This window comes from Mobula birostris, chromosome 2, assembly GCF_030028105.1.
Source record: "Mobula birostris isolate sMobBir1 chromosome 2, sMobBir1.hap1, whole genome shotgun sequence".
Lineage (NCBI taxonomy): Eukaryota > Metazoa > Chordata > Chondrichthyes > Myliobatiformes > Myliobatidae > Mobula > Mobula birostris.
In genome coordinates, this window is record NC_092371.1 from 172,678,602 (window position 1) to 172,705,057 (window position 26,456).

At 42.1% G+C, this 26,456-nt stretch overlaps 1 protein-coding gene across 1 annotated transcript in view; it reads right to left on the reverse strand.

Moving 5' to 3' along the window:
- eloal (elongin A, like) overlaps positions 1 to 26,456 on the reverse strand; it is a 54,465-nt gene that overhangs the window by 27,640 nt on the left and 369 nt on the right. The window contains exons 2-3 of the mRNA XM_072278272.1: positions 15,325 to 15,381; positions 3,869 to 3,981 (exon numbers count right to left, since the gene is read on the reverse strand). Of these exons, the coding sequence (XP_072134373.1) occupies positions 3,869 to 3,981; positions 15,325 to 15,381 (170 nt within the window). The remainder of the gene's footprint in view (positions 1 to 3,868; positions 3,982 to 15,324; positions 15,382 to 26,456) is intronic.

Genomic DNA, 26,456 nt, shown 5'->3' on the forward strand with positions numbered 1-26,456 from the left:
TAAATATCATTCGTAAAAGTAAAAAGTAAAATGTTGATTTAGATATGAGATGGTGTAATGAGATAACACAAAATGCTTTCATCTCTAACCCCAGTTTAAATCTAAACTACCTTGTAACTACAGTTCAGATACCCACTTACATTATTTAGAATTTTGAGATACAGCATCGTAACAGATCCTTCCAGCCCGACAAACTCGTGCTGCTCAATTACACCGACGTGACCAATTCACTTGCTAACGCATATGCCTTTTGACTGCGGGAGAAAACCAGAGAACCTGGGGGAAACCCAAGTAGTTACAGGGAGAATGTACAAACTCCTTACACACAGCAGTGGAAATTGAACACAGGTTTCTGGTGCTGTAAAGTGTTACACTAACCTGCCACCTCCAAACTTATTTCAGAATGGAATTTCTATGGAAGGGAGCAAGAATGCCAAAAACTGGAGCACTCAGAGAGCCTGGTATGGAAACACTAATGCGCAGGAACACAAAGCTCTACATAAAGTGGTGGATACAGCCCCATCCATCACAAGCAAACACTCCCCATTGAGCACACCTATATGGAGTGCTGCCACAAGAAAGCCGCATCTATCATTATGAACCACCTTCCAGCCCATGTTCTCTTCTCATTTCTACCACTGGGCAGGAGGTAGAGGAGCCACAGGTCCTGCACCATCAAGTTCAGAAACAGTTACTACCCTCCAACCAACAGACTCCTGAACCAGGGTGGATAACTTCACTCACCACAACTCTGAACTGATTCTACAACCTACTGACTCACTTTCAAGGTCTCCATAACTCACGTTCTCATTATTATTTTAAGTGTCTTTGAACACGAGTTGTTTATTCTCCTTTATTGATGTATAGTTTTTCATAAATCCTATTGTATTTCTTTATTTTACTGCCAATGCCTGTAAAAAAATCTCAAGGTAATGTATGGTAACATACATGCACTTCGATGTTAAATTTTACTTTGTCTTTGAAATCCCCACACCTAGTACGTTACTGTGGCTATATCTCTAAACAAAATAAAGTTGTGATCAAATTTCACTCAACACAGCTATGAACTGTATATCTTCACACACCAGACTTCTTCTATATCGGAATTTCTTTTGAACTTTCTAATCTAGCACATAGCAACACATGACTGGAATCCTAAAATTTATCTGAGCAGAATTATGGGTCCACCAGCACCCAAAGGAAAGATAATTGGCTTCCTGTATCTTTTAGAATTGACCTTAAAATTCTCTTGCTTGGTTTTAAAGCTCTTAAAGGTCTGCAACCAGAGTAGTTTTTATTTTATAATCAATCCCACTTGGGCTCCCAGGTCTTCTTCTGCCGGTCCCTTAAATTTAAACAACTTCCCTCAAAAGATAATTGGCAGGTCAGCTTTTTTGAACTATGTTCCTAAAGTGTGGAATCCAATATCTAAAACTATAAGGGATGAGACTCAGTTGACACTTTTAAATGTCGCTCAAAATCTACTTATCTAACTTCGTTTTTAACTAACATCTTGTTTTTTTTATTTTCATGTTCGCACTTTATCACACTGAAAAGTACTTTGAACTACATTGTCTGTATGAAAGGTGCTCTGTAAATACATTATTATTATTCTAATACAATGAATTCTGACTAGTTTCCACATTTTCCTACGAACATCAACAGAGACATCCTAAAGTCATTGGTTCGGAAACAGAGTTGTCAGCCCACTGAGCTTGTGCCTACTTAAATCTACACCCACTAGTTTTGGACTTCTCTGCCCTGGGGAAGAAACTGTTAGCATCCACTTCATCGATGCCTCTCATTATTTTAAACATCACAGTAAGTTCACCCTACAATCCCCTGCACTCCAAGGAATAAAGGCCCAGCCCAGCCAACCTCTCCCGATCACTCAGGCTCTCTCATCCTGGGAAAATGCTCATAAATCTTCTTCGCACTCTTTCCAGTTTAACCACATCTTTCCTATACAGGTATCCCCCGCTTTTCAAAAGTTCGCTTTACGCCACTTCGCTTTTACAAAAGACCTACATTAGTACCTGTTTTCGCTAAATGAAAGAAATCCAAAGAGGATTTCCGCTTTTACGAAAAAAGGCGAAAAGCAAAAATAGCTTTCAGCGTTTGTTTTGCAGCGAGCCGTTACTGTATAGAGGCAGCGCACACCCCGAGCAGCTAGAGTGGCGCCGCCAAGCTCCTTCCCCAGGAACTACACTCAGCATCTCAGCATTAAGCCGCCATAGCTTTGAACTGGGTCTGTGAGCGTCTGTGCTTTATCTCGATTTATTTTGTGCATCCATTAGCAAAATGTGTCCCAAGGTATCAGAAAAGCCTAAGAGAGCTCGTAAGGGTGTTACGCTTAGCGTAAAACTGGACATCGTGGTGAACAAAATAAAGACATTGTGTGTGCGTTGAACTTTCCTGCGTCCACCATTCGTACTATTTACACGCAGAGAGAAAGAGTCTTGAAAGCTGCCAATGTTACTATTGGTTCTGCTAGTAGCAAAGTGGTCTCTTTTAGTCGGCATCCAGTAATGGATAAAATGGAAAGTCTATTGCTTGAGTGGATTGATGAGTGTACAAAGTGTGGTGTTCCGTTATCTTAAGTTAATAGCGAATGGCCTGAAAGTAAAGTCATCCAGGAACTGAACATGAAACACTATACAAACATTATTTCTACTTTATATAGGCTGTGTATTTATCATATCATTCCTGCTTTTACTAAATGTTACTGTTATTTTAGGTTTATGTGTTATTTGGTATGATTTGGTAGGTTATTTTTGGGTCTGGGAACGCTCAAAAATTTTTCCCATATAAGTTGATGGTAATTGCATTTTTGCTTTACGCCATTTCGGCTTACGAAAGGTTTCATCGGAACGGTCTACTTTTGGATAGCAGGGGAAACCTGTAACGTGTGACTATAACTGCACATGATACTGCAACTGTGGTAGCCTAGCGGTTAACGCAATGCTATTACAGTATCAGCAACCCAGTTTCAAATCTGCTGTTATCCCCCTCCCCGCCACTCCCCATGCCCATGTTGGTTTCCTCCGGGTGCTCTGGTTTTCACCCGCATTCCGAAGATGCGCAGATTAGTAGGTCAATTGATCACATGGGTATAATTGGGAGGCACAGGCTCGTTGGGTTGGAAGGGTCTGGTGTTGCTAGAAGATGAAATAAAACTTCAGTACCTCAACTCTCCTGCTCAGTACTGAGCCTGATGAAGGACAGTGTGCTAAACACCTTTTTCATCACCCTGTATACCAACTCCAACAAACGTATGACTGCTCAGATCTGACAAATATTGATTCAGAAGTATTTACAGGAACCCTACCCAACATCAAAGACAAATATAGAGAAATGTACCAGTAACATCATGAAGGATTTCTGTTCATGGACTATTTGTCCCACTCCTATCAGGGAGGAGACTATGTAGCATCCACAGCAGGACCACCAAACTCAAAAACAGTTTCTTTCCCCAAGCAGCAAGGATGATTAACATCTTCACCCATTAACCAACCCCTAACACACTCCCAAGCACCACTACTTTATCATTTCCTATCAGTCACCTTATGTTCAGACACTCCTGTGCTTTGTGTCACTTTATGGACGTACAATCTATCTCACGTATTTATATTTATTGTGTCATTTTTATTATTGTGTTCTTTTTCTTATAGTGTTTTTTATGCTGCATCGGATCTGGAGTAACAATTATTTTGTTGTTCTTTACACCTGTGTTCTGGAAATGACAGTAAGCAACCTTGAATCTTGAATAACTCTCATGAATCACATGAAGTCCGGGAATGTATAATTTGTGCTCACATTGCAAAGATAAATTTGCAGCATCATCTTCAAGCTGTGATTGAAAACTTACCTGGATGCTTGTTGGGGTATTAATTTTTTCCACCGGTAAACCAACTCTTTAGCAATGTCACCAACATCTTTATTTTTCCTGAATCCATTTACTGTTTTTCCTATTCCTGTTTCCTAAAACAAAAATTCAAACAAATCCAAAATATTTCAATGTGATATATGTGGCTATACTCAATCGTTACTTGTACATTATGTTTAATGGAATTGCTTTTACATTTATATTTACTGTTTCTTATGCTGCATTGGATCCAGAGTAACAATCATTTCATTCTCCATTACACTTGGGCACTGAAGAATGACAATAAACAATTTACGTATATAAGCTACCTTACATTTTTTTGTTTTTGTTATTATAATTGAGTTCTTTATCTTACTGTGTTTTTTTGTGCTGCATTGGATCTGGAGTAACAATTATTTCATTCTCCTTTACACTTGTGTACAGGAAATGACATTAAATAATCTTGAACAATCTTGAATCTTGAGTATGAGTAAATCATTCGCTTATGGTTCAAAACTTATGTTCTGGCTACATCAGAAACAAATTACTGGTTCACAAATGTTATGTTCTGACATCCTTTTGTAATTCATCGTCTTTTAATTTCAGCTTGCATGTTACCAACAAATTCCTGAAGGGTCAAGCATTTTTGGTGTTTCCAAGACACAAGAGATTGTACAGATGCTGGAAATCTTGAGAAATACACATAAAACACTGGAGGAGCTCAGCGGGTCAGCCAGTATCTGAATCTTGATCGAGGGTCACAGCTGAAACTTTAACTGTTCATTCCTTTCCATAGGTGCTGCCTTCTCCAACATTCTGTACGTATTATTCTGGATTTCCAGCATTTGCAGAATCTCGCGTTGAAAATGCCATAAGGGAATGCTGCCACCTGGGCACATTACACACCGTACGACATGTGCTCAGCAGCACACTGAACCTTTTCAATCCCCCTTCCTCAAAAGATTCAGTGATTACAGCATCACATTGTTACAAAACTGCAACATTCCTCCACTCACACTGTTTACAGTCAATAGTTTTAAATTATAACACTGACATTTCTATCCTGAATGCACTCAAGCCCCTGTTGCACCCACTGTTCCCAGAAAGTGCTCCAGTTTCCCACTCACCATCCAAACATGTATTGATTTGTAGGATAATCAGTCACTGTAAATTGTCCTGTGATTAGGCTGGGATTAAGTCGTTGGGTTTCTGGGTGATACAGCTCATAAGGCTGAAAGGGCATGTTGCACTTTGTATCAAGAAAGTAAAAAATAAAAATACAACCCATGTGCTCCTCCTCCAGGGACACCCAAGCATGGACATACCCCCGAAAGAGGGGTAGGCAGTCAGCTTGGCAGAACCATCCATTGCCCATTGTCTGGACTCGCCAATAACCAACTTAGCCAGACCCAACCAGGAGATCCTGCATACAGCCACTAGCCCAACCCCCAAACAGACCGGCCGATCTCGATTGAGAACGTGGGGCTGGGGTGCAGCCAGAACTTGAGGAGCAGCACCTGCCGTTACTCAAATAGAGGAGGCAACTTCTCATACTCCGTACTTGAGCGAACCATCAACTCCTCCCAGCCACAGAAACAGCAAACTGGGGAGTCTAAAACCCTTCATTGGTTGGGGTCGACCATGAAGGTTGTGTCCTAAATGTAAACTAATATGCAAGTCAGGGCAGTATGACATGGAGAGCAGGTTATTGACCATGCAGCAGGTTCCCCCTCTCCTTGCAGCTGATGAATTCAAAGGAATGGTAGAGACTGACAGAGTTTGATACTATCGGTGTCAAATGGGTTGCCAGTCAGCATTGAACAGAACATAGGACTTCCTTACAGACTATAGGAATTTTCTTTGGTGTTTACTTCCAAAGCCTTCCCCATGACCGGATGTAGCTGCAAGGCAGTGAAGGTTTGAGATCAGAGTTTTCCTTCTCCTAGATGAGCTGCCAACCATGGCTGACTAGTTCCATCTGCCTGAAGCGACTGGTTTTAAGGCGCCAGTAACCCACCTTTGCCCATTCTCCTGTCAGTGGAAACAGTTCCGCTGGGCTTAGTAGCTGAGCCACACATGAAGAACAGGAGCTGGACTTGGTAATCAGCGAATATTTGAAATGCACGCCACTGAAAACATTTAATAGGTAGTGGGAGCTTATCCCCAGTACACCGCCACCCCCAGCTATGACAACGTTAAGAAACCCTTAGGAGCCTAAGAATTTAGAATCTGTTACACGATACTGCCCTGTGTAGCAGCAGAGGTCTCCTACTGAAGCTTGGTGTAGCCAGAGCCAAGGCTGTAAGTCCAAGGGCTAGCGTCGAAGTCCTTTTGCTACTAGATAAGGGAATGTGCACTCATACCTCCCTTCCCCTGTGGGAGCTCCTTCTACAGTGCTCTCACTTCCACTGGTCCCCAAGAACATTTGGTCATTCATCAGGAGTTTGGGAAGATTTGGCATGCCACCAAAGACTAGCCAGTTCTGTAGATGTAAATGGAGAGCATTCTGACTAGTTGCATCACTGTCTGATATGGAGGTGCCAATGCACAGGATCAGAAGAAGTTACAGAGGGTTGTAAACTCAGCCAGCTCCATCATGGGCAAAAAACTCCCCACCTTCAAAGACATCTTCAAAAGGCGCAGCCTCATGAAAACGACCCTCACCACCTAGGGTATGCCCTTTTCTCATTGTTACCATCACAGAGGAGGTACAGGAATCTGTATCATTTCCTCTGCCATCAAATTTCTGAATGGACCATGAACCCATTGACACTTCCTTAACTTTTGCTCTTTATGCAATATTTATTTTTATATATTGGTAATTGATAATAATTTTATATGTATTGCACTGTACTGCTGCCACAAACAACAAATGTCAGGACATATGTCAGTGATAATAAACCTGATTCTCGTCATTCTGGTCATTGGCGATCTTTGCGGTAAGGATCTTTTTCGAGTTGCACAAGGCTTGAGGTGGCACAGCACCAAGGTGTTGATTGGTGTTAATAGATGAATCTGTTATTTGAACAGCCCGTTTGCCCTCTCATCCAGTCCTGATGCCTGGGAATATTAGGGTATATGATACACCCAATAAATGCTTTTGCTGGCAGTCAAGTCTTTTATGGCTTGTGCTGGAAAAGGAGAACCATTTTCCAATTGAATTTCTTGTGGGGCTTAACCATGACCATGAGACATAGGAACAGAATTAAGCCATTCAGGCTCGAGTCTGCTCTGCCATTCCATCATGGCCGATTTATTATCCCTCTCAACCCAATTCTCCTTGCTTCTCCCCGTAATCTTTAACAACCTGACTAATCAAGCGATAAATATCTGCTTGAAATACACCCAATGCCTTGGCTTCCACAGCCATCTGTGGCAATGAATTCCACAGATTCACTACCCTCTGGCTGAAGAAATTTCTCATCTCTGTCCTAAATCGATGTCCCTCTATTCTGAGGCTGTGCCCTCTGGTCCTAGACTCCCCCACTCTAGGAAACACCCTCTATCTGGGCTTTTCAATACTTGATAGGTTTCAAATGAGAATCCTCCCCACTTCTTCTAAACTCCAGCAAGTACAAGCCCAGTGCCATCAAATGCTCCTCATATGCTGACCCTTTCATTGTTGGAATAATTCTCATGAACCTCCTCTGGACCATCCCCAATGACTTTTTTAGAATAGCTCACAATACTCCAAGTGTGGTCTAAACTGGGTTTGAAGCCTCTCAAACACTTGATGATTGTATTGCCCCAGAAGGCCAACGAGATGAAAGGAACTCTATCCTGAGAACGTGCAGACACTACCAATGCTGGAGAATGAAGAATACTATGAATGGATAGACTGAACAATACCATGAGCAGATGGAAAACAGTGCAATATTTTTATTTTCATATTGTTTATTCTCAATGAATGCAAACATTCAGCGTGACTACAACTAATCAATCTCATGTGTGTCAGTTCCCTCCCACGCCCAATCCCCTGACCTTTCAAAATGCCATTTCCTTTTTAATCCCCCATAATCCAGCCTCCAGGACAAACAATCCCATAAAATCACCACCATCTGCAAGAGATTCTTACGCACCACAATGTTAAATGGCACCGCCCCCACTTCTCTTGTCATTAGTAGTTTTATTCACTAGACCTTTCCAGAAATAGCACTGCAAAATCTTGCGACACAAGATATAATCAATAACCAAATGAGAGTACACAAGACTTATGTACTACAGAAGTTAAATTTCTCAAAACACAACATTACTTACTTAATGTTAGCGTGGCAGCTAGCATTACACTCTACCGAGACAACAATTGGAGTTCAATTCCCACTGCTGTCTGTAAGAAGTTTGTACGTTCTTCTTGTGACCGCATAGCTTTCCACCGGTCTCCTCCCACGTTCCAAAGATGTACTGGTTAGTGAGGGTTAGTAAGCCGTAGGCATGCTATGTTGTCATCAGAAACTTGCTGACACTTGCGAGCTGCCACCAGCAAATCCTCAGACAGGGTTGGTTGTTGACACAAGCGACGTATTTCACTGTCTGCTTCGATTTGCATGTAACAATTAAAGTTAATCTTTAAGAATCTCTTTAGATAAGAATTTGGCATGGACTGAAGGTAGATCACAGTTACATCTGCTCAGAAGCTTGCCTCTGGTCTAAGTCACTCTCAAAGTCTCAACTGTTGCAAACACAGATCTGTCATGTGGAGAGCTTGCCCAGAATCATCAGCCCTGCCAGGGAATCCCAGCTGTGTGTAACCTCACAAGACAGCCAGGCAAACCCAGATCAAGTTTCAAACACTACCTAGAGCATCTAACAAGGCGGCTAATCTTACATCTTAATGTAGAATATAGAAGAGTATAGCACAGGAACAGGCCCTTTGCCCCACAGTATTGTGCTGATTCAATTAAATTAGGAATCAAATGGCCATGTTCTGAGTGAAGAAATAGAAGTCAAGTCAAAGCTGGTGGGGCAACATGGTAGTGTAGCGGTTGGCATAATCCTTCATAGTAGTGAACCACATTCAATTCCCCCATTGTCTGCAACGAGTTTGTATGTTTGTCCCATGACTGTGAGAGTTGTAGACCACTGACCTCACAATCTATCTTATTGTACAAAGGTACTGCCCAGTAGTCTTATAATAGTGAGTAGGAGCTGTTCTTGAGCATTGTGGTACGTGTTTTTAGTCTTTTGTGTCTTCTGCCCAATGGAGAGGGGGGAAAGAGAGAATGTCTGGGGTGGGTGGGGTCTTTGATTATGTTGGTGCTTTACCAAGGCAGTGAGAAGTATAGACAAAGTTCATGGAGGGGAGGCTGCTTTCCACAATGTGCTAAGCTGTGTCCACAACTCTCTGCAATTTCATATGGTCAGGTGTGGAAAAGTGATGAATCCATGATAGGATAGGTTTTATAAATGGGGAGAAAGTTCAAGAATCCTAGGTGCAAAAGAACTTGGGAGTCCTCGTGCCAGATTCCCTAAAGGTTAATTTGGAGGTTGAGTTGGTGGTGAGGAAGGAAAATGCAATGTTAGCGTTTATTTTAAGAGGACTCGAATATAAATGCAAGGATGTAATGCTGAGGCCTTATAAGGCACTTCGAGTATTGTGAGCAGCTTTAGGCCCCTTATTTAAGAAAGGATCTGCTGACATTGGAGAGGATTCAGAGGAGATTTATGAGAATGATTCTGGGAATGAAAGTCTTATCGTATGAAGAGTGATTGATGGCTCTGGGTACTTACTGGAATTTAGAAGAAAGAGGGGAATCTCAATGAAATCTATCAAATGTTGAAAGGTCTACATAGAGTGGACGTGGAGAGGATGTTTCCTATAGTGGAGGAGCCTAGAGCCAGAAGGCACAGCCTCAGAATAGAGGGCCATCCATTTAGGCCAGGGCCATGAATTTGTGGAACTTTTTGCCAACACAGCTGTGGAGGCCAGGTAATTGGGTTTATTAAGGTGGAGGTTGATAGCTTCTTGATTAGTCAGGGCATAAATGTAATGGGGAAACAGCAGGAGAATGGGGTTGACTGGGAAATGGATCAGACATGATGAAATGGTAGAGCAAACTCGATGGTTTGAATGGCCTAATTCTGCTCCTATGTCTTATCATCTTGGATACTTTTTATGATGCATCGACAAAAATTAGCGATTGGCAATGGGGATGTGCCAGGTTTCTTTAGCCTCTTGAGGATGTGGAGGCTTTCAAGAGCTTTCTTAGCCATAACATCAATGTGGTTGGAGTAGGTCAGGCTATAGGTAACTTGAAGCTCTCAAATCTCTTGACCTCAACACCACTGATGGAGACAGGAGGATGTGTAACACTCTCCTCCTTTCCTGAAGTCAATGATCAGTTCTTGTGTTTTACTGACATTAAGGGAAAGATTGTTGTCATGAGACCATGTCACAAGAGTCTTTTTCTCCTTCCTGTGCTCCGTCTCATCATTGTTTGTGATATGGTCACTACAGTGGTATTATCTGCAAACTTGACTATTATAACGGCTTGAGATCACAGTCTGTGGTGGACTACAACGCCCCTGCTAATGTATGTCTACTGCACCTCATGGTATCGTGTTCTGTACTGCCAGATCTGTTCTGAGTCTAATTGCTTAACACAGTCATATACCCAACATAACAATGGTTATGAATACAGGATAATGAATCCACAAAGCCTGTATGGCCATTACACCTGGTAATCCAGATACATCTGCTTCAGGTGGATGACTCTGCCCAACACACATCATGGAAGAGAATAAACAGTTGACATTTTGGGCCACAACCCTTTATCAGGACTCATGAAAGGGAGTGAATTTTTCTTTTCTGCTGGATTTTGAATTGCCTAACTGCATCTATGAACAAAATTTCTCCTTGATAGCATGCCACTGTTTAACAAGACCAAAGGTATGTCTCTGCAAGTCTGAATTCAAGTCCAGTTTATTGTCAACTGTACATACGTATACTGCCAAACGAAACAACGTTCCTCTAGAATGAGGTGCACAACACAATACTTACAACTCACACACAACACAAAGAATTATTACCACAAATAATGTGCATTTATGACACAAAGTAAAAAGTGAACAGTACAATGCTACTGGCATTTCATACGTTACGAGACCCAGATGATTACAGGGAGTCCATGCTCTCATGGCCTGGGAGAAAAATCTTAACATTTCTTGTCCTAATACTACGATACCTCCTCCCTGTTAGTAGGGGGTTAAAGGAATTGTTGGATGGATGGGAGGGATCACTGACAATGCTAAGGGCTCTGCCTATAAAGCACTCCTGATAAATATCTCTGATGGGTGGAAGAGAGACCCTGATGATCTTCTCAGCAATCAATGCAGTCCTTTCTAGAGACTTGCAGTCAGATGCCTTGCAATTCCCATAGCAGATGGTGAGATTGCTGGTCAGGACACACTCGATGGTGCTCTTGTAAAAATTGGTTAAAATGGGGGTGGGCAGGAGCCTCACCTGCCTCAGTCTCCTCAGAAAGTGGAGACACTGCTGTGCTTTCTTGACCAAAGCGGTGGTGTTGAGGACCAGGTGAGATCGCAGCATTTGTACTTTGTGACATTTTCAATTGCTTCTTCCAACCTAACAGCCAGAGACACCACCAAAGACAACCAAAGACAACCATCAATTTAAAATATGGATTCATTTTAATGGCCTTTTAATTTTAATAGTTTATAATAGAAGTATAATAGAATTAATGAGCAGAACAGCAGGGAGCAGCATGCAACATGTCTCCACACTCCAGCAGCATCTTCTCTCTTATCCCCATCGATAATGTTAAAGTCAAAGTAAATTTATTATCAAAGTATCTATACTACTTTCAGTTTCATTTTCATACAGGTATTTACAGAAAAATAAAGAAACAAATTATGAAAAGCTATACATAAATACTGACAAACAAACCTGTCAGAAAAGACAAATAAAAAAAATACTGAGAACATGAGTTGTAGAGTCCTTGAAAGTGAGTCTGTAGGTTGTGAGTTGAGGTGGTGTGGAACGCAAGGCTCCTCTACCCCCTGTCCAAAGGTGGTAGTGAGAAGAGAGCATGGCCAGGATGGCGCAGGTCCCAGATGATGGATGGTGCTTTCTTGGGGCAGCTCTCCCTATAAATGGTGGAAGGGCTTTGCCTGTGATGGAATTGGCTGTGTTCACCATTTTCTGTAGTCTTTTCCATTCCTGGGCACTGGTGTTTCCATACCAGGCCGCAATACAACCAATTAGGATACTCTCCACTGTGCATCTATAGTTTTTTTTAAAAAAAGGTTTTTGGTGACATGCCGAATCTACAAAATTTAAGTGGGAGTGGTGAGTGCTGGCTCAGTTTAATTAGTGTGAGTGTAATGAGCTAAACATCCAAGGGCATCCCATTTTTGCAATGTTAGTAACTGTCCATAACTTGAGAAGCTTTTCCTACTATAGAACCCTGACACAATAGATTGACTTGTGATTGCACATTTTCCACAGGCTGATATAATGCACACGGTTACATTTGCTCTCTCGATGCACCTTCAAAAGTACAGCAGTTCCAAAGTATGTAGAGCACAGGAATGGACCCTTTGGGGCACAACGTTGTGCCAAGCCAATTAAATTAGTAATCAAATGGCTAACTAATCTCTTCTGCCTACACAATGCCCATATCCTTCAGCTTTCCTCATACTAATTTGCATCTAAACATCTCTTATATGTTTCTAATGTTTCTGCTGTTACCACCACCCCAGGCAGCGCATTCCTGGCACCTACAACTCTGCGCAAAATAAAACTCGTCCCTCACATCTCCTTTGAAATTACCACCTCTCAGCTTCAATGCATGCCGTCTGGTATTAGACAGTTCAATGCTTGGAAAAAGATACTGATCATCTTCTCTATCTCTTCCTCTCATAAGTTTATAAACTTCTAAAAGATCTCCCCACAGCCTCCACCACCCCAGGGAAAACCACACAACTTTGTCCAACCTCTTATTAGCACATGCCCTCTAATCCAGGCAACATCCTGGTTAACCTTCCTCACGCTCTCCGAAGTGCTGATATCCCTCCTCTAAAAGGGCAGCTTGAACTGTAAGCAATACTCCAGATTCAGCCTAACTAGAGCTTTCCAACGCTGCAAGTGTAATACCAGAGGGCATAATTTTAAGATGAGTGGAAGAAAGTATACAGAGGATGTCAAAGGTAAGTTTTTTTCAAAAAAAAACACATTGCTGCAGGCGTGTGAAATGTGCTGCCGGAGGGAAATGTATTGGGGCATCTAAGAAACTCACACATGGATGATAGAAAAATGAAGGGCTATGTGGGAGGGTAGAGGTAGCTTGATCTTAGAGTAGGTTAAAAGGATGGTACAACATCACGGACTGGAGGACCTAAAGTGCAGGAGTCTTCTATGTTCTAATTGACACCTTGACAAATTATAAATAAGAGAAAATCTACAGATGCTGGAAATCCAAAGCAACAGACATAAAGTACTGGAGGAACTCAGCAAATCAAGCACAATCTATAGAAATGAATAGATAGTTTATATTTCAGGCCAAGACCCTTCTTCAGGACCGAGAAGGAAGAGAGAAGATATTGGAATAAAAAGGTGGTGGGGAGGGGGGGGGGGAGAGGCTAGATGGAAAGTGATAGGCGAAGCCAGGTGGGTAGAAAAGGTCATGGGCTGGAGAAGGAGGAATCTGATAGGGGAGCAGAGTGGACCATAGGAGAAAGGAAAGGAAGAGGGGACCCAGGGGGAAGTAATAGGCGGGTGAGAAGAGGTGCAAGGTCAGAGTTGGAATAGAGGAAGGTTGGGGGGGGGGGGGGGAAAGAAGGGGGAATTTGTTTACCGGAAGAAGAAATCGAGATTGATACCATCAGTTTGGAAGATACCAGACAGAATAGAAGATGTTGCTCCTCCACCCTGAGGGTGGCCTAATGTTGGCACAAGAGGTGGTCATGGACTGACACATCAGAACAGAAATGGGAAGGGGATTTGAAATAGTTGGGAGTCCTGCTTGTAGTGGATGATGTGGAGGTGCTCTAAGCAGTTCCCCAATTTATGACAGATCTTACCAATGTAGAGGAGGTTCTCATGGGAACAGCGGACACAACAGATGACCCCAGTGGATTCACAGATGAAGTGTTGCCTCACTTGGGAGGATGCCTGGAGCTCTGAATGGAGTTGAGGGAGGAGGTGTATGAGCGGGTGTAGCACTTAAGCCCTTGCAGGGCTAAGTGCCTGATGGGAGATTAGTGGGGAGGGACAAATGGGCAAGGAAATCACAGAGGAAGCAATCCTTGTGGAAAGCCGGGGTGGGGGGGGGTGTGGAAATGCAAAGATATGTTTAGTGATTAGATCAGTGGTCCCCCAACCACCGGGCCGTGGACCAGTAGCAGGCCGCAAAGCATGTGCTACTGGGCCGCGAGGAAACAATATGATTTGGCGATATGAAACGATATGAGTCAGCTGTACCTTTACTCATTCCATGTCACGCACTATTGAACTTGAAATAACCTACCAAATCATACCAAATAACACATAAAACCTAAAATAACACCTAAAATAAACCTAAACTAACATATAGTAAAAGCAGGAATGATATGATAAATACACAGCCTAAAGTTGAAATAATGTATGTACAGTGTAGCTTCACTTAACAGAATCGGGAAGATTAAGTCAAAACCAATTTGTAGAAAAAAAAATCAGCACGTACACGCATACGTACATCACACATGCGCAGGCAGGTGCTCGCGCAAGGCTTCATGGTCGTGGTAGTCTTTCTTGGGGTAAGCACAAGTGTCCCGTATTTGACTGCTACTTTTGTCCGTTATTTGGGAGTGAGAAAGTTGGCAACCCTACTTGAACACCCCCCACCCCCGTCGGCCGGTCCGCAAGAATATTGTCAATATTAAACCAGTCCGTGGTGCAAAAACGGTTGGGGACCCCTGGATTAGATCCCTTCGAAGATGGAAGTTGCGGTTACCCACCTCGTCAGGTCCATTCTGTTCCATCTGTGGGAAACTTAGCTGTTTTCCATTGACTTCATCAACCACTTCAGAACCCAAAATACCAGAGAGGAGAAGTTCAAGTTTATTATCATTCAACTGTACATTCATACAGCTAAATGAAACAATGTCCCTCTGGTACCAAGGCATAAAATACAGTATATATCACATACATCACATAAAATAATATTAACTCAATAATATTAACAGATCAGTTTTTAAAAATCTGTTGGTGTACAAGTTGACATAATGTGCACTGACTGACCAAGGACGAAGTACAGCCAACACAAGAATATTTCTAACCAAATTTCAGGTGTTGAGCTAGATGACCACTGAGCTGACTTTATATATCTTTTTGATATTTTAATTAAAGTAGTTGAGTTTACGTGATCTTTTTCTCTTTCTGCGACATCACGAGAAAATTGAAAAAAAATCAGATCTGCATTCAACTGATAAAATAGTGTTTTAGTACAAATGTTATATCTTACCACCAGAACATCCACTGTAATGTTTAAATCCTGCAGTCGTTCCAACAACTTCAGTATCTGGAAGAGATCCATAAATAAAGTCACAGTGTATAATTACAGAGCCAAATGCTCATCTTAACACGAACATTCAGGCAAATTGGAAGCACTCATACATTGTTAAAACAGCTACATTTCTCCTAAACACTCGACAAGGTGGTATAGCAGCAGTTAGTGCAATTATTTTAGAGGGTCTGCGAGCCGGGTTTCATTCCAGCTGCTGTCTGCAAGGAGTTTGCACGTTCTCCTGTGACCATTGGGGTTCACTGGTCGCTCTGGTTTCTTCCCACATCCCACAGAAAGATGTACCATTAGGATTAGTGAATTAAAAGCATGCTGCATTGGCACCAAAAGCATGGCGACACTTGCCGGCTGGCCCCAGCACATCCTTGTACTTTGGACACAAAACAACACATTTCACTGCATGTTTCAATGTATGTGAGACAAATAAAGTTAATCTTTTTTTTTCTTAGACATGAGGAAGTCTGCAGATGCTGGAAATCCAGAGCAACACACACAAAATGCTAGAGGATCTGAGCAGGTCAGGCAGCATCTATGGAAATATTCGACGTTTTAGGCAGAGGCCCTTCTTCAGAACTGAGAAGGAAGGGGAAAGATGCCAGAATAAAAAGGTGTGGTGAGCAGAAAGAGACACGCTGGAAGGAAATAGGTGAAGGCAGGTGGGTGGGAAAAGTCAAGGGCTGGAGAAGAAGGAATCTGATTGGAGAGGAGAGTGGACCAAAGGAGAAAGGGAAGGAGGAGGGGAACGGAAATTGGAATTAAATATTTGGGCACCGGGAAGTCCCACTTGTGGCGGATGGTGCGCGTGTCCCATTCTGATGTGTCGGTCAAGGCCTCATCTTGTGCCAAGACAAGGCCACTCTCAGAATGGAGGAACAATACCTTGTATTCTGTCTGGGTATCCACGTGAATATCGATTTCTCCTTCTGGTAAACAAATTACACCCCCCCCCCCTATTCCTCACTCTGACCTTTTACTTCTTCTCAATTGCCTATTACTGTCCCCCAGGCCCCCAGACCCACTGAGTTCTTCCAGCATTTTGTGAATCTCTCTTTTTTTTTTATTTCCAATTTATTTTTTCAAACTCAGAACAACATTTAACACATAACACGTGAGCATTTTTGACCAGAATAGCAAAGGTTTATAAAAAGTTTAATATTTGAAGTTCCCATAATTTAGCTAGCCATGCAACACAAATGGCAAATGACTGCATGTGCTGGTAGGAATGTGGAATGGCTGAGTCTGCAGTGAGCTCAGTGCCTATCTATGGGAATGCAGATCTGACCTACTCCATTTACCACACACTATAAACATGCAACTTAAAAATGACAGCACTTACCCAGGCAGCAGAAAATAGTCTGACCTCGCTGGTGACACTCTTAAATCGTCCTCAACAACTAAGTGAGACACATGTAATATGTGTAACGAAACGTGTGTATTTGGTACAAAAACTCACACACACACACACACTGCGTGTGGGGATCAAAGTATATCCCCCGTTCAAGGAGAGAACATTTGGAAATCTGCGTGCTTTACAATGTGCCAGCAGCAGTCAAAGATAAATTTGGACGGAGGAGTGGTTAGATTGATCTTGCAGGAGGTTAAAAGGACAGCACAACATTGAGGGCCGAGGGCCTGTACTGTGCTGTAGTGTTCTGCTTCATAATAGCATGATCTCCTCTAAGACCAGAACAATTAGGAACAGAAGTAGGCCATTTGGCCTATCAAGCCTGCTTTGCCATTCCACCATGGCTGATTTATTTTCCCTCTCAACCCCATTCTCCTGTGTCTCTCCCTATAACCTTTGACACCCTTACTAAGCCAGAACCTATCAACTTCTGCTTTAACTATACCCAATGACTTGTGGTAACAAATTCCATGATTCACCACTCTCTGGCTGAAGAAATTCCTCGCCTCTGTTCTAAAGGGAAGTCCTTCTATTGTGAAGCTAGGCTCTCCCACTATTTGAAACATCCTCTATACATTCACTCTATCTCTTCCTTTCAATATTTGATAGGTTTCAATGAGATTCCCACACCCTAGCTCTGCTGAACTCCAGTGAGTACAGGCCTAAAGCTATCAAATGCTGTTTGTCCTGTTGCCTTGTGAGTGTGTACTGAAATGAATGAATTAATCTATACGAACAGTATGCAAGGCAAACTATTCTCTGTATCTTTGACAATAATAAATTTAAATGATGAGGCAAAGTGCATGTGTTAGACTTATGCCCTCAGGTATTGGGTCTCTTCAGCTGGTTAACAATTGGGTTTATAGAGAGATGTGTGTTGAAAGCACTTAACTAAACAATTATTAGATAGGCACATGAATAAAAGAAAAATGGAGAGCCACAGCATGTGGAAGGGAAGGGTTAGATTGTTCTTTGAGTAGGTAAAATGGTCAGCACAACATCATGGGCAGAAGGGCCTATACTGTGCTGTTTTGCTTGATGCTCAATGCTAGATGTTTTGGTGGTTTGTTTAAAATACACAATGTATTAATGGCAGGACACAAGTTTGAACCCGACATCCTCAAGCATATTAGTACAAGATATTCCCCCAAGTAGACGTACTCCATTGCAATGGCAGGAAAATGAATTGCAGCACTGAAAATATTTTTTTTCAGACACTAACTGGTTGCTATCCATCAGAAGCTCACAAAGAAAATGAAAAAGCTTGGAAGAAACTTATTAAAAACATTACTGCCTAAAAGCCTTTTCCGCAGACAGCAATTAAAGCTCAAGTTCAAGTTTACTTGTCATTCAACCAGACACATGAACACAGCCAAACGAAACAGCGTTCCTCTGGGGCCAAGATGCAAAACACAGTTCCAACAGCACACAGTTATGATAGGAGAAAACATACTGTCACCAAAAAAAAAATATAACCCAAGTCCCTGAGTAGATTGATGGTGCATGAGACGTTGTCCTGTTCCAGCTTGTCTTCCACCTAGTGAATACTGGGAGTGGTAGGTGAAGACAAGAGGAACCCTATCTCTGGTCAGGTGGTGGGAGGATGGGGTGAGAGCAGATGTGCGCAAGATGGAAGAGATGTGGTTGAGGGCAGCATTAATGGTGGAGGAAGGTAAGCCCCTTTCTTTGAAGGAGGACATCTCCTTCATTCTGGAATGAAAAGCCTCATCCTGAGAGCAAATGCTGCAGAAACGGAGGAAATGCAAGAAGGGGGAGGCATTTTTACAAGTAGCAGGGTGGGAGGAGGTATAGTCCAGTAGCTGTAAGAATCCATGGGTCTGTAATAGACATGTAGATAAGCAGTCTACAGAGATACAGATATCAAGCAAGTGAATAGAGGGGTCAGAAATTTGAGAGTAGGGTGGAAGTTGGAGGCAAAGTTAATGAAGTCGACAAATTCAGCATGGGTGCAGGAAGCAGCACCAATGCAGTCGTCAGTGTAGCATAGGAAGCGGGCAGGACAATCACCAGTGTAGACTGGAACATAGACTGTTCCACGTAGCCAACAACAGGCGAGCATAGCTGGGACCCACGTGAGTGCCCATGGCTACACCTTTTGGTTGAAGGAAGTGGAAGGAGCCAAAGCAGAAATTATTTAGAGTGAGGACAAGCTCCACTAGGCAGAGAAGTGGTGGTGGAGGGGAACTGGTTGGGTCAAGATTGAGAGATGACTCTTTACAGAGGTGTATAAAATTACAAGCAGCCTCAGTCGGGTGAAAATACACAGTCTTTTTCGCAGGCAAAAGGAACTAAAATTGAAAAGGCATGGGTGAGAGGTGAAATACTGAAAAGGGACTTCTTCATGTAGTGTATACATGGACGGAGCTGCCAGAGGAGGGTGCAATAACGATATTTAAAAGACATTCGGACAAGTACGTAGATAGGAAAGCTTTAAAGGAATATAGGACAAACACAGGCAAATGGGACGAGCATGCTGGACATTTTGTCAGTACGGATGAGTAGGGACAATGGGCCTGTTTTTATGCAGTACGCCTCTAGTGGCACAATCAGCTAGTGCGCACACAGTGGGGAAATTCTGAAGCTGCGAGTTTGAATCTCACCAAGAGCACATGTGGTTTTAGTGGTTGTGCCAGATGCAATTGGGTGACTCTCAAACTGAACATTAAACTAAGATGTTCTATTTCATTTGAGCATAGAGTAACAATGATGATTACGCTACCAATAATATTACAGTGCCTGTGACCTGGGTCAATTCCCAACACTGCCCGTAAGAAGCTTGTACATTCTCCTCGTGACCGTGTGGGTTTCCTCCGAATGCTCTGGTTTCAAAGACTTACTGGTCTGTAGTTTAGTTGATCACATGGGTGTAATTGGGCCAGAAGGACCTGTCACCGTGGTGTATCTCTCTTAAAAAATATCCTATGACCCCACATGTAAGACTCAAGGACTGAAGAAAGGAGCAGAGGAAAAGGAAATCAAAGTTCACAACAGATTACATGACATGAACATTATTTAATCAGCTGTGGAGTAGGGTCGATGAAAGTTACAGAATTAGCATTGGCAATGATCCAGATTATGTCCAAGGCATGGGATCATGCACTGTGATGCTAGGTGTGTGCAGCAGCAGGAAGTTAAATTCCTGTTGAATGAGGAGGTTGATAAAGACATGATGGGACAAGAATGTTGCCGGGATTTGAGGAACTGAGATATAGGGCAGGGTTAAACAGGTTAGGACTTTATTTCCTGGAGCATAGGAGAATGAGGACAGACTGATGAGGTATACAAAAATTATGAGGGGTAGAGATACTGTAAATGGAAGCAAGATTATGCAAACAGATTTGTTGTCATACAGATCAAATCATTACATAGTACATTGAGATAGAGTAAAGTAAAACAATCACAAAGCAGAATAAAATGTAATAGCTACAGACAAACTCCAGTGCAGGTAAACAATAAGGTGCAAGATCATAACAACGTAGATTGTGAAGTCTGAGGTCCATCTTATCATACTAGGGAACCATCTATTAGTCTCATAACAGTCGGATAGAAGCAGACCTTCAGCCTGGTGGTACGTGCTTTCAGGCTTGTATCTTCTGCTCGATTCAAAAGGGGAGAAGAGAGAATGTTTAGGGTGGGTGGGGTTGTTGATTACTTACATTTAAATAAAGCACTCCTAATGTATGTGGCTTAACAAACAAATCAAATCATATTTCTGCAGATACATTTGGCTACCATTCAGATCTCAGTGCCACTTGGCTTTGACAAGAATCACCATCTCTTCTCTGTGTGGAAAATTTGTGCTGGCATTGGAGAGGGTGCGCAGGAGGCTCCCAATAATGATTCAATGAAAGGATTAACACACGAGGAGTCCAATCACAAACAAGAGAAAATCTGCAGATGCTTCAAATCTAAGCAGCGCGCACACGCGCGCGCACACACACATACACATACACACACACAATGTTGGGAGAACTCAGCAAATCGGGCAGCAACTATAAAAAAGAACACAGTCGATGTTTCGGCCCAGACCCGATGAATCCTGATGAAGGGTCATGGCTTATAGATCGACTGTCCTCTTTTCCATAGATGCTGCTTGACCTGCAGAGTTCCTCCAGCATTTTGTGTAACATTTGAGGAACGTTTACAACAGGAATTCTGCAGATGCTGGAAATTCAAGCAACACACATCAGAGTTGCTGGTGAACACTTTTTAGGCTTATAGTAGACATCAGTGGATAAGCTGCACACATCAAAGTTGCTGGTGAACGCAGCAGGCCAGGCAGCATCTGTAGAAAGAGGTGCAGTCGACGTTTCAGGCCGAGACCCTTCGTCAGGACTCCCAGGCAGCATCTGTAGGAAGAGGTGCAGTCAGCGTTTCAGGCCGAGGGTCTTCCTACAGATGCTGCCTGGCCTGCTGCGTTCACCAGCAACTTTGATGTGTGTTGCTTGAATTTCCAGCATCTGCAGAATTCCTGTTGTTAGTGGATAAGCTGTCTCTTTTTAGGCTTATAGTTCGCCAGCAACTTTGATGTGTGTTGGTTGAGGAACGTTTGATGGTTTTAGGCTTGTACTTGCTGGAACTTAGAAGACTGAGGGAATCTCATTGAAATCTATTGAATATTGAAAGGCCTAGATAGAGTGGATGTGGAGATGATGTTTCCTTTGGTGGGTGAGTCTAGCACCGGAGGGCACAGCCTCAGAATAGAGGGATGTCCTTTTAGAACAGATGAGGAGAAACTTCTTTAGCCAAAGAGTGGTGAATCTGTGGAATTCATTGCCACAGATGGCTGTGGAGGCCAAGTTATAGAATATATTTAAAGCAGAGGTTGATAGGTTCTTGATGAGTCAGGGTGTCAAAGGTTATGGGGAGAAAGCAGTAGAATGGGGTTGAGAGGGATAATAAATTATCCATGATAGAATGGCAAAGTAGACTCAATGAGCCAAATGCCCCAATGCTGCTTCTACATCTTTTGGTTTAAAATGTGATTTAATTTGCGAACTGTAAGCTGGAACAAGTCATTTACCATGCTACTGGGGAGCACCTCACGTCTATTGTTTCTGTGAAGCTTTTAAACAGGAGCTACACTGAAGAGATTCAACAAAGGAAATAAAAAAAGGAGCTGTGCAATCTTGCCTGCCTTTATAAGCAGGGTGGTCAAGAAAACAGGCAGCAATTTTCAGTTCAAAGTTCAAAGAAAATTATCAAAGTATGTATATTTCACCTTGAGATTAATTTTATTGCAAGCATTCACAGTAAAATAGAGAAATACAATACACTCAATGAAAAACTACACACTAAGACTGACAACTAATGTGCAGAAAACAAACTATACAAATAGATAAAAAGACAGAGAACATGAACTCTAGTATCCTTGAAAGTGAGTCTGTAGGTTGTGGAATCGGTTCAGAGTTGAGGTGAGTGAAATTATCCACACTTGTTCATGAGCCTGATGGTTGAAGAGTAATAACTGTTCCTGAACATGGATGCATGGGGCCCCAAGGCTTCTATACCTCCCTCCTGATGGCAACAGCAAGGAGAAAGCATATCCTGGACGGTGAGGGTCTTTGATGATGGATGCTGCTTTCTTGAGGCAGTGCCACTTGTAGATGTGCTCAACCCTGAGGAGGGCTTAGCCTGTGATGGACTGAGCTGTGTCTACCATTTTTTGAAGGCTTATCCATTCATGGACATTGGTGTTTCCATACAGGCCATGATGCAACCAGTCAGGATACTCTCCACTGTGCATCTATAGAAGGTTGTCAAAGTTTTAGATGACATGTTTTCTTAGGTCAGACAGTTGACGTTGAGGTTAAAAGTAGGAAACTTGTCTTGCATATGTACAAAACTTAGGCTGAGTCTGATTTGGAGTACTCTATGCAGGTCTGGTCACTGCATTATGGTTGTGGAGGTTATGGAGTGGATGCAGAAGGGACTCACCAGGACATTGCATGGATTAGAGAACATTAGCTGCAAGGTGAGACTTAGATTGTTTTCTCCAGAACACTGGAGGCCAAGGGGAGACCTGATAAAATTATGAGGCAGATATAGCATAGACATAGACTAAAATGTCAGAGACGTTTCCTGGGGTGGAAACGTCAGATATCAGAAAGAGTAGATTTATGCTGAGAGGGGAAGTTTAAAGGAGATTTACAAGGCAAGTTGCAGTTTAAAGAAAACACAAAGAGCAGTGGGTGCCTGGAACTCACTGCCAGAGGACATAGTGGAAGCAGATATGACAGCAACATTTAAGAGGCACATGAACAGCAGTTAATGGAGGGATATGGATGAGATAAATTTAAATTGGCACTGTAGTCAGCCAATTCCCATGATGTAATGTTTTAAGTTCATTGAAGAATTGGTCAGACTGCACTTGTAGTATCATGAGCAGTTTTGGGTCCCTTATCTAAGAAAGGATGGGCTGTCATTGCCCAGCATCAAAAGGAGGTTCACAAGAATTACCCCAGGAATGAAAGAGTTAATGTATGAACAGCATTTAAAGGCTCTGAGCCTGTACTCACTGGAGTTTAGAAGAATGAGGAGGGAGGGATCTCATTAAAACTATTGAATACTGAAAGGCCTAGATAGAATGGAAGTAGAGAGGATGTTTCTAGAGGGAGTCTAGGACCAGGACACAGCCTCAGAATAGAGAGATATTTCTTTAGAACAGAGATGAAGAGGAATTTCTTCAGCCAGAGATTGGTGAATCAGTGGAATTCATTGCCACCAATGACCCTGGAGGCTATTGGGGACATTTAAAGCTAAGGTTGATAGGTTCTTGATTAATAAGAGTGTCATGGGTTCCAGGGAAAAGGCAAGAGAATGGGGTTGAGAGGGAAAATAAATCAGCCATGGTGGAATGACAGAGCAAACTTAACAGGCTGAATGGCAAAATTTTGCTCCCGTGTTTTAGGGATGAATGATCTTAATATTACAGCAAAGTGAGGTGGTTAGCAATGGAAAAGGATGGTCACGAAAATTGATGTACTGTGCAGTATGCCTACTTTAGATCATTACACAAAGAAAGCTGCATTGATTGACTAGAGAGCTCATTTTGAACAGGTGTGCAGTTGGAAAAATAGTGTTTGAATGATGTTGGTAGAACTCTCTAAATCAAAAAGATGTCTAACAAATTCACCTTTAGATAATGAGCTGGTGGATAGGATAGACCCAGAAATCTAGACCATGATACAATAAAAAGTATCAGGCCAGAAGGACCCCCAAGGCTTCTCTTCCATCCACTTATACCACACCTGGTAAGGAAATTTGTTTAATTACCCACCAGAGTCAGATTTATTATCACAGCCATATACTGTGAAACGTGTTGCTTTGCAACAGTTGTACAAGGCAATACATCAAAAATTACTATAAGTTACAATATGAAATTAGAAAATAAGCTCCCATGTTTCCCCAGTATCCACAAGTCTATTCATTTCAACCATACATGTTCAGTGGCTGAGTACCTACAATTCTCTGGGTGAGTAAGTCCAAAGCTTCAAAATCCTCTGATGGAAGAAATGTCTCTTTGTTTTAACTATAAATGGCCAACCCCTTACCCGGAAATTGGAAGTGGCATTATAGTACCGAGCTTCTCAATCCTTTTCACAAGCTCATTTCAATTAGATTCTTCTCAAGGTTCAAGATTGCTTAGTGTCGTTTCCAGTACGCAAGTGTAAACGAGAACAAAATAATTGTTACTCTGGATCTAATGCTGCTTAAAAAATGCACACATTAAGATAAAGAACACAATAATAATAATAAAAAACACAATGAATATAAATACATAAGATAGCTTATATACATAGATTGACTGTATATCCATAAAGTAGTGCTTGGCACCGGAGTGTCTGTACACAAGATGACTGACCGGAAATGATAAGGTGGTGGTGGTGGTGGAGTGGGTTAGTGGGTGAAGGTGTTGATCAGCTTTACTGCTTGGGGAATGTAGCTGTTTTTGAGCCCAGTGATCCTTCCATGGATGCAATCTTGCCTCGTCCCTGACGGGAGTGCAACAAACAGTCCATGAGCAGAATAGGTGGGAATCCTCCAAGATTTTCCTGACCTGTGTCTGGCACCATTCTGTATAGACATCCTTGATGGCTCAATCAGACACACAGAGACCAGTCACAGCCATTCATTACAACCCTTTTATTGCAGAGTCACTCGAGCAAATCAATACACGGTGATTTGAAGGCAAGCAGATCCAAGTTGCATCAAGTGTAGCAAGAACACTCTCACCAAAGACTTGCATAATTGCAACTGGTGTTAGACTTTTCTTCAACTTCTTTGCATAATAGCCAATGTATCAATTTCCTTCCTTAATGTTTGCTGTACTGGAACACCAAGACCCATCCGTACACTGCCATTTAATAGATTGTTGCTACCTCCGATTAGAGAGCTTGCCTTATGAGCATAGGTTGAGCAAGCTATTTTCTCTTTTGAGCAAGACAGGATGGGAGGTGACTTGATAGAGGTGTACAAGATGATAAGAGGCATAGAACCAGTGTGTAGCCAGAAACTTTTTCCCAGGGTGGAACTGGCTAATATGAAAAGCCATGATTTTAAGGTGATTGGCAGAAGTATATGGGGGGGGGGTATCAGAGGTAGTTTAAAAAAAACAGAGCAGTAGGTGCATGGAACACCCTCCTGGGGTGGTCGTAGAGGCAGATACAGGTACATTAGGAACACTTAAGAAACTCTTAGATAGGCACATGGATGATAGAAAAATTGGGGGGCTCTGTGGGGGGGATGATTATATTGATGTAGGTTTAAAAGTAGGTTAAAAGGTTAGTACAACATTGTAGGCGAGTAGGCCCGTACTGTCACGTTCTTTGTCTTACAATATTTCTTAACAATATGAATAACCAATCTATACTATATGCCTTTGAAGACTTCATGCACAACCAATAGTTCTTACCACAGTTGTTTATCAGTAGCAAACTTAAATTATAAGATAACAATTTTTAAAAGTAACTTAGTGGTAATAATGTCTAAAACTGCACTACCAAACAATGGCAGAACAAACAGAACATTATAGCATAATACAGGCCCTTCTACCCATGATGCTGTGCTGACCTTTTAACCTACTTTGAGGTCAATCACCATTGTTGTTCATTGACTTCAGCTCCAACTCTCATAGAACACAGAACATAGTACACTTCTGCACAGGACAGCACCTTCTGCCATGATGCTGTGCTGACTTTTTAACTACCTTCAAACATATCTAAACCTCCCCTCCTTCATTGCCATCTATTCTTCTATCATCCATGTTTAGCTAAGAGCTTCTCAAATCCCCCTAATGTATCTAAAAGAAAACCATTTGTGCAAAACTAATCCAGAAGAGGTGCTTATGAAAACAAAAAAAAACAGCAAATCTGTAACACCACTTGGTTTCTGAAAGTTCTTCTCATTAAACATTTCGTCAAAGAGAAGGCTTAACATTTTCACATACAAAATGCACCAAAAATGAAGGCCCTTCTCCTAAAGCGATATGCCCAGGTAACCTGCACCTTAAGCAACCCAATGTTTGTGATGTTGTAAATTTTGGGGGTGGGGGAATAAGTAAATCTTCTGGTAACTGTTAACTAGATCCACTATGGTTCATTTTTAAGCTGCCATGTCTCAGATACAACATCCCAAGGTCATTTTA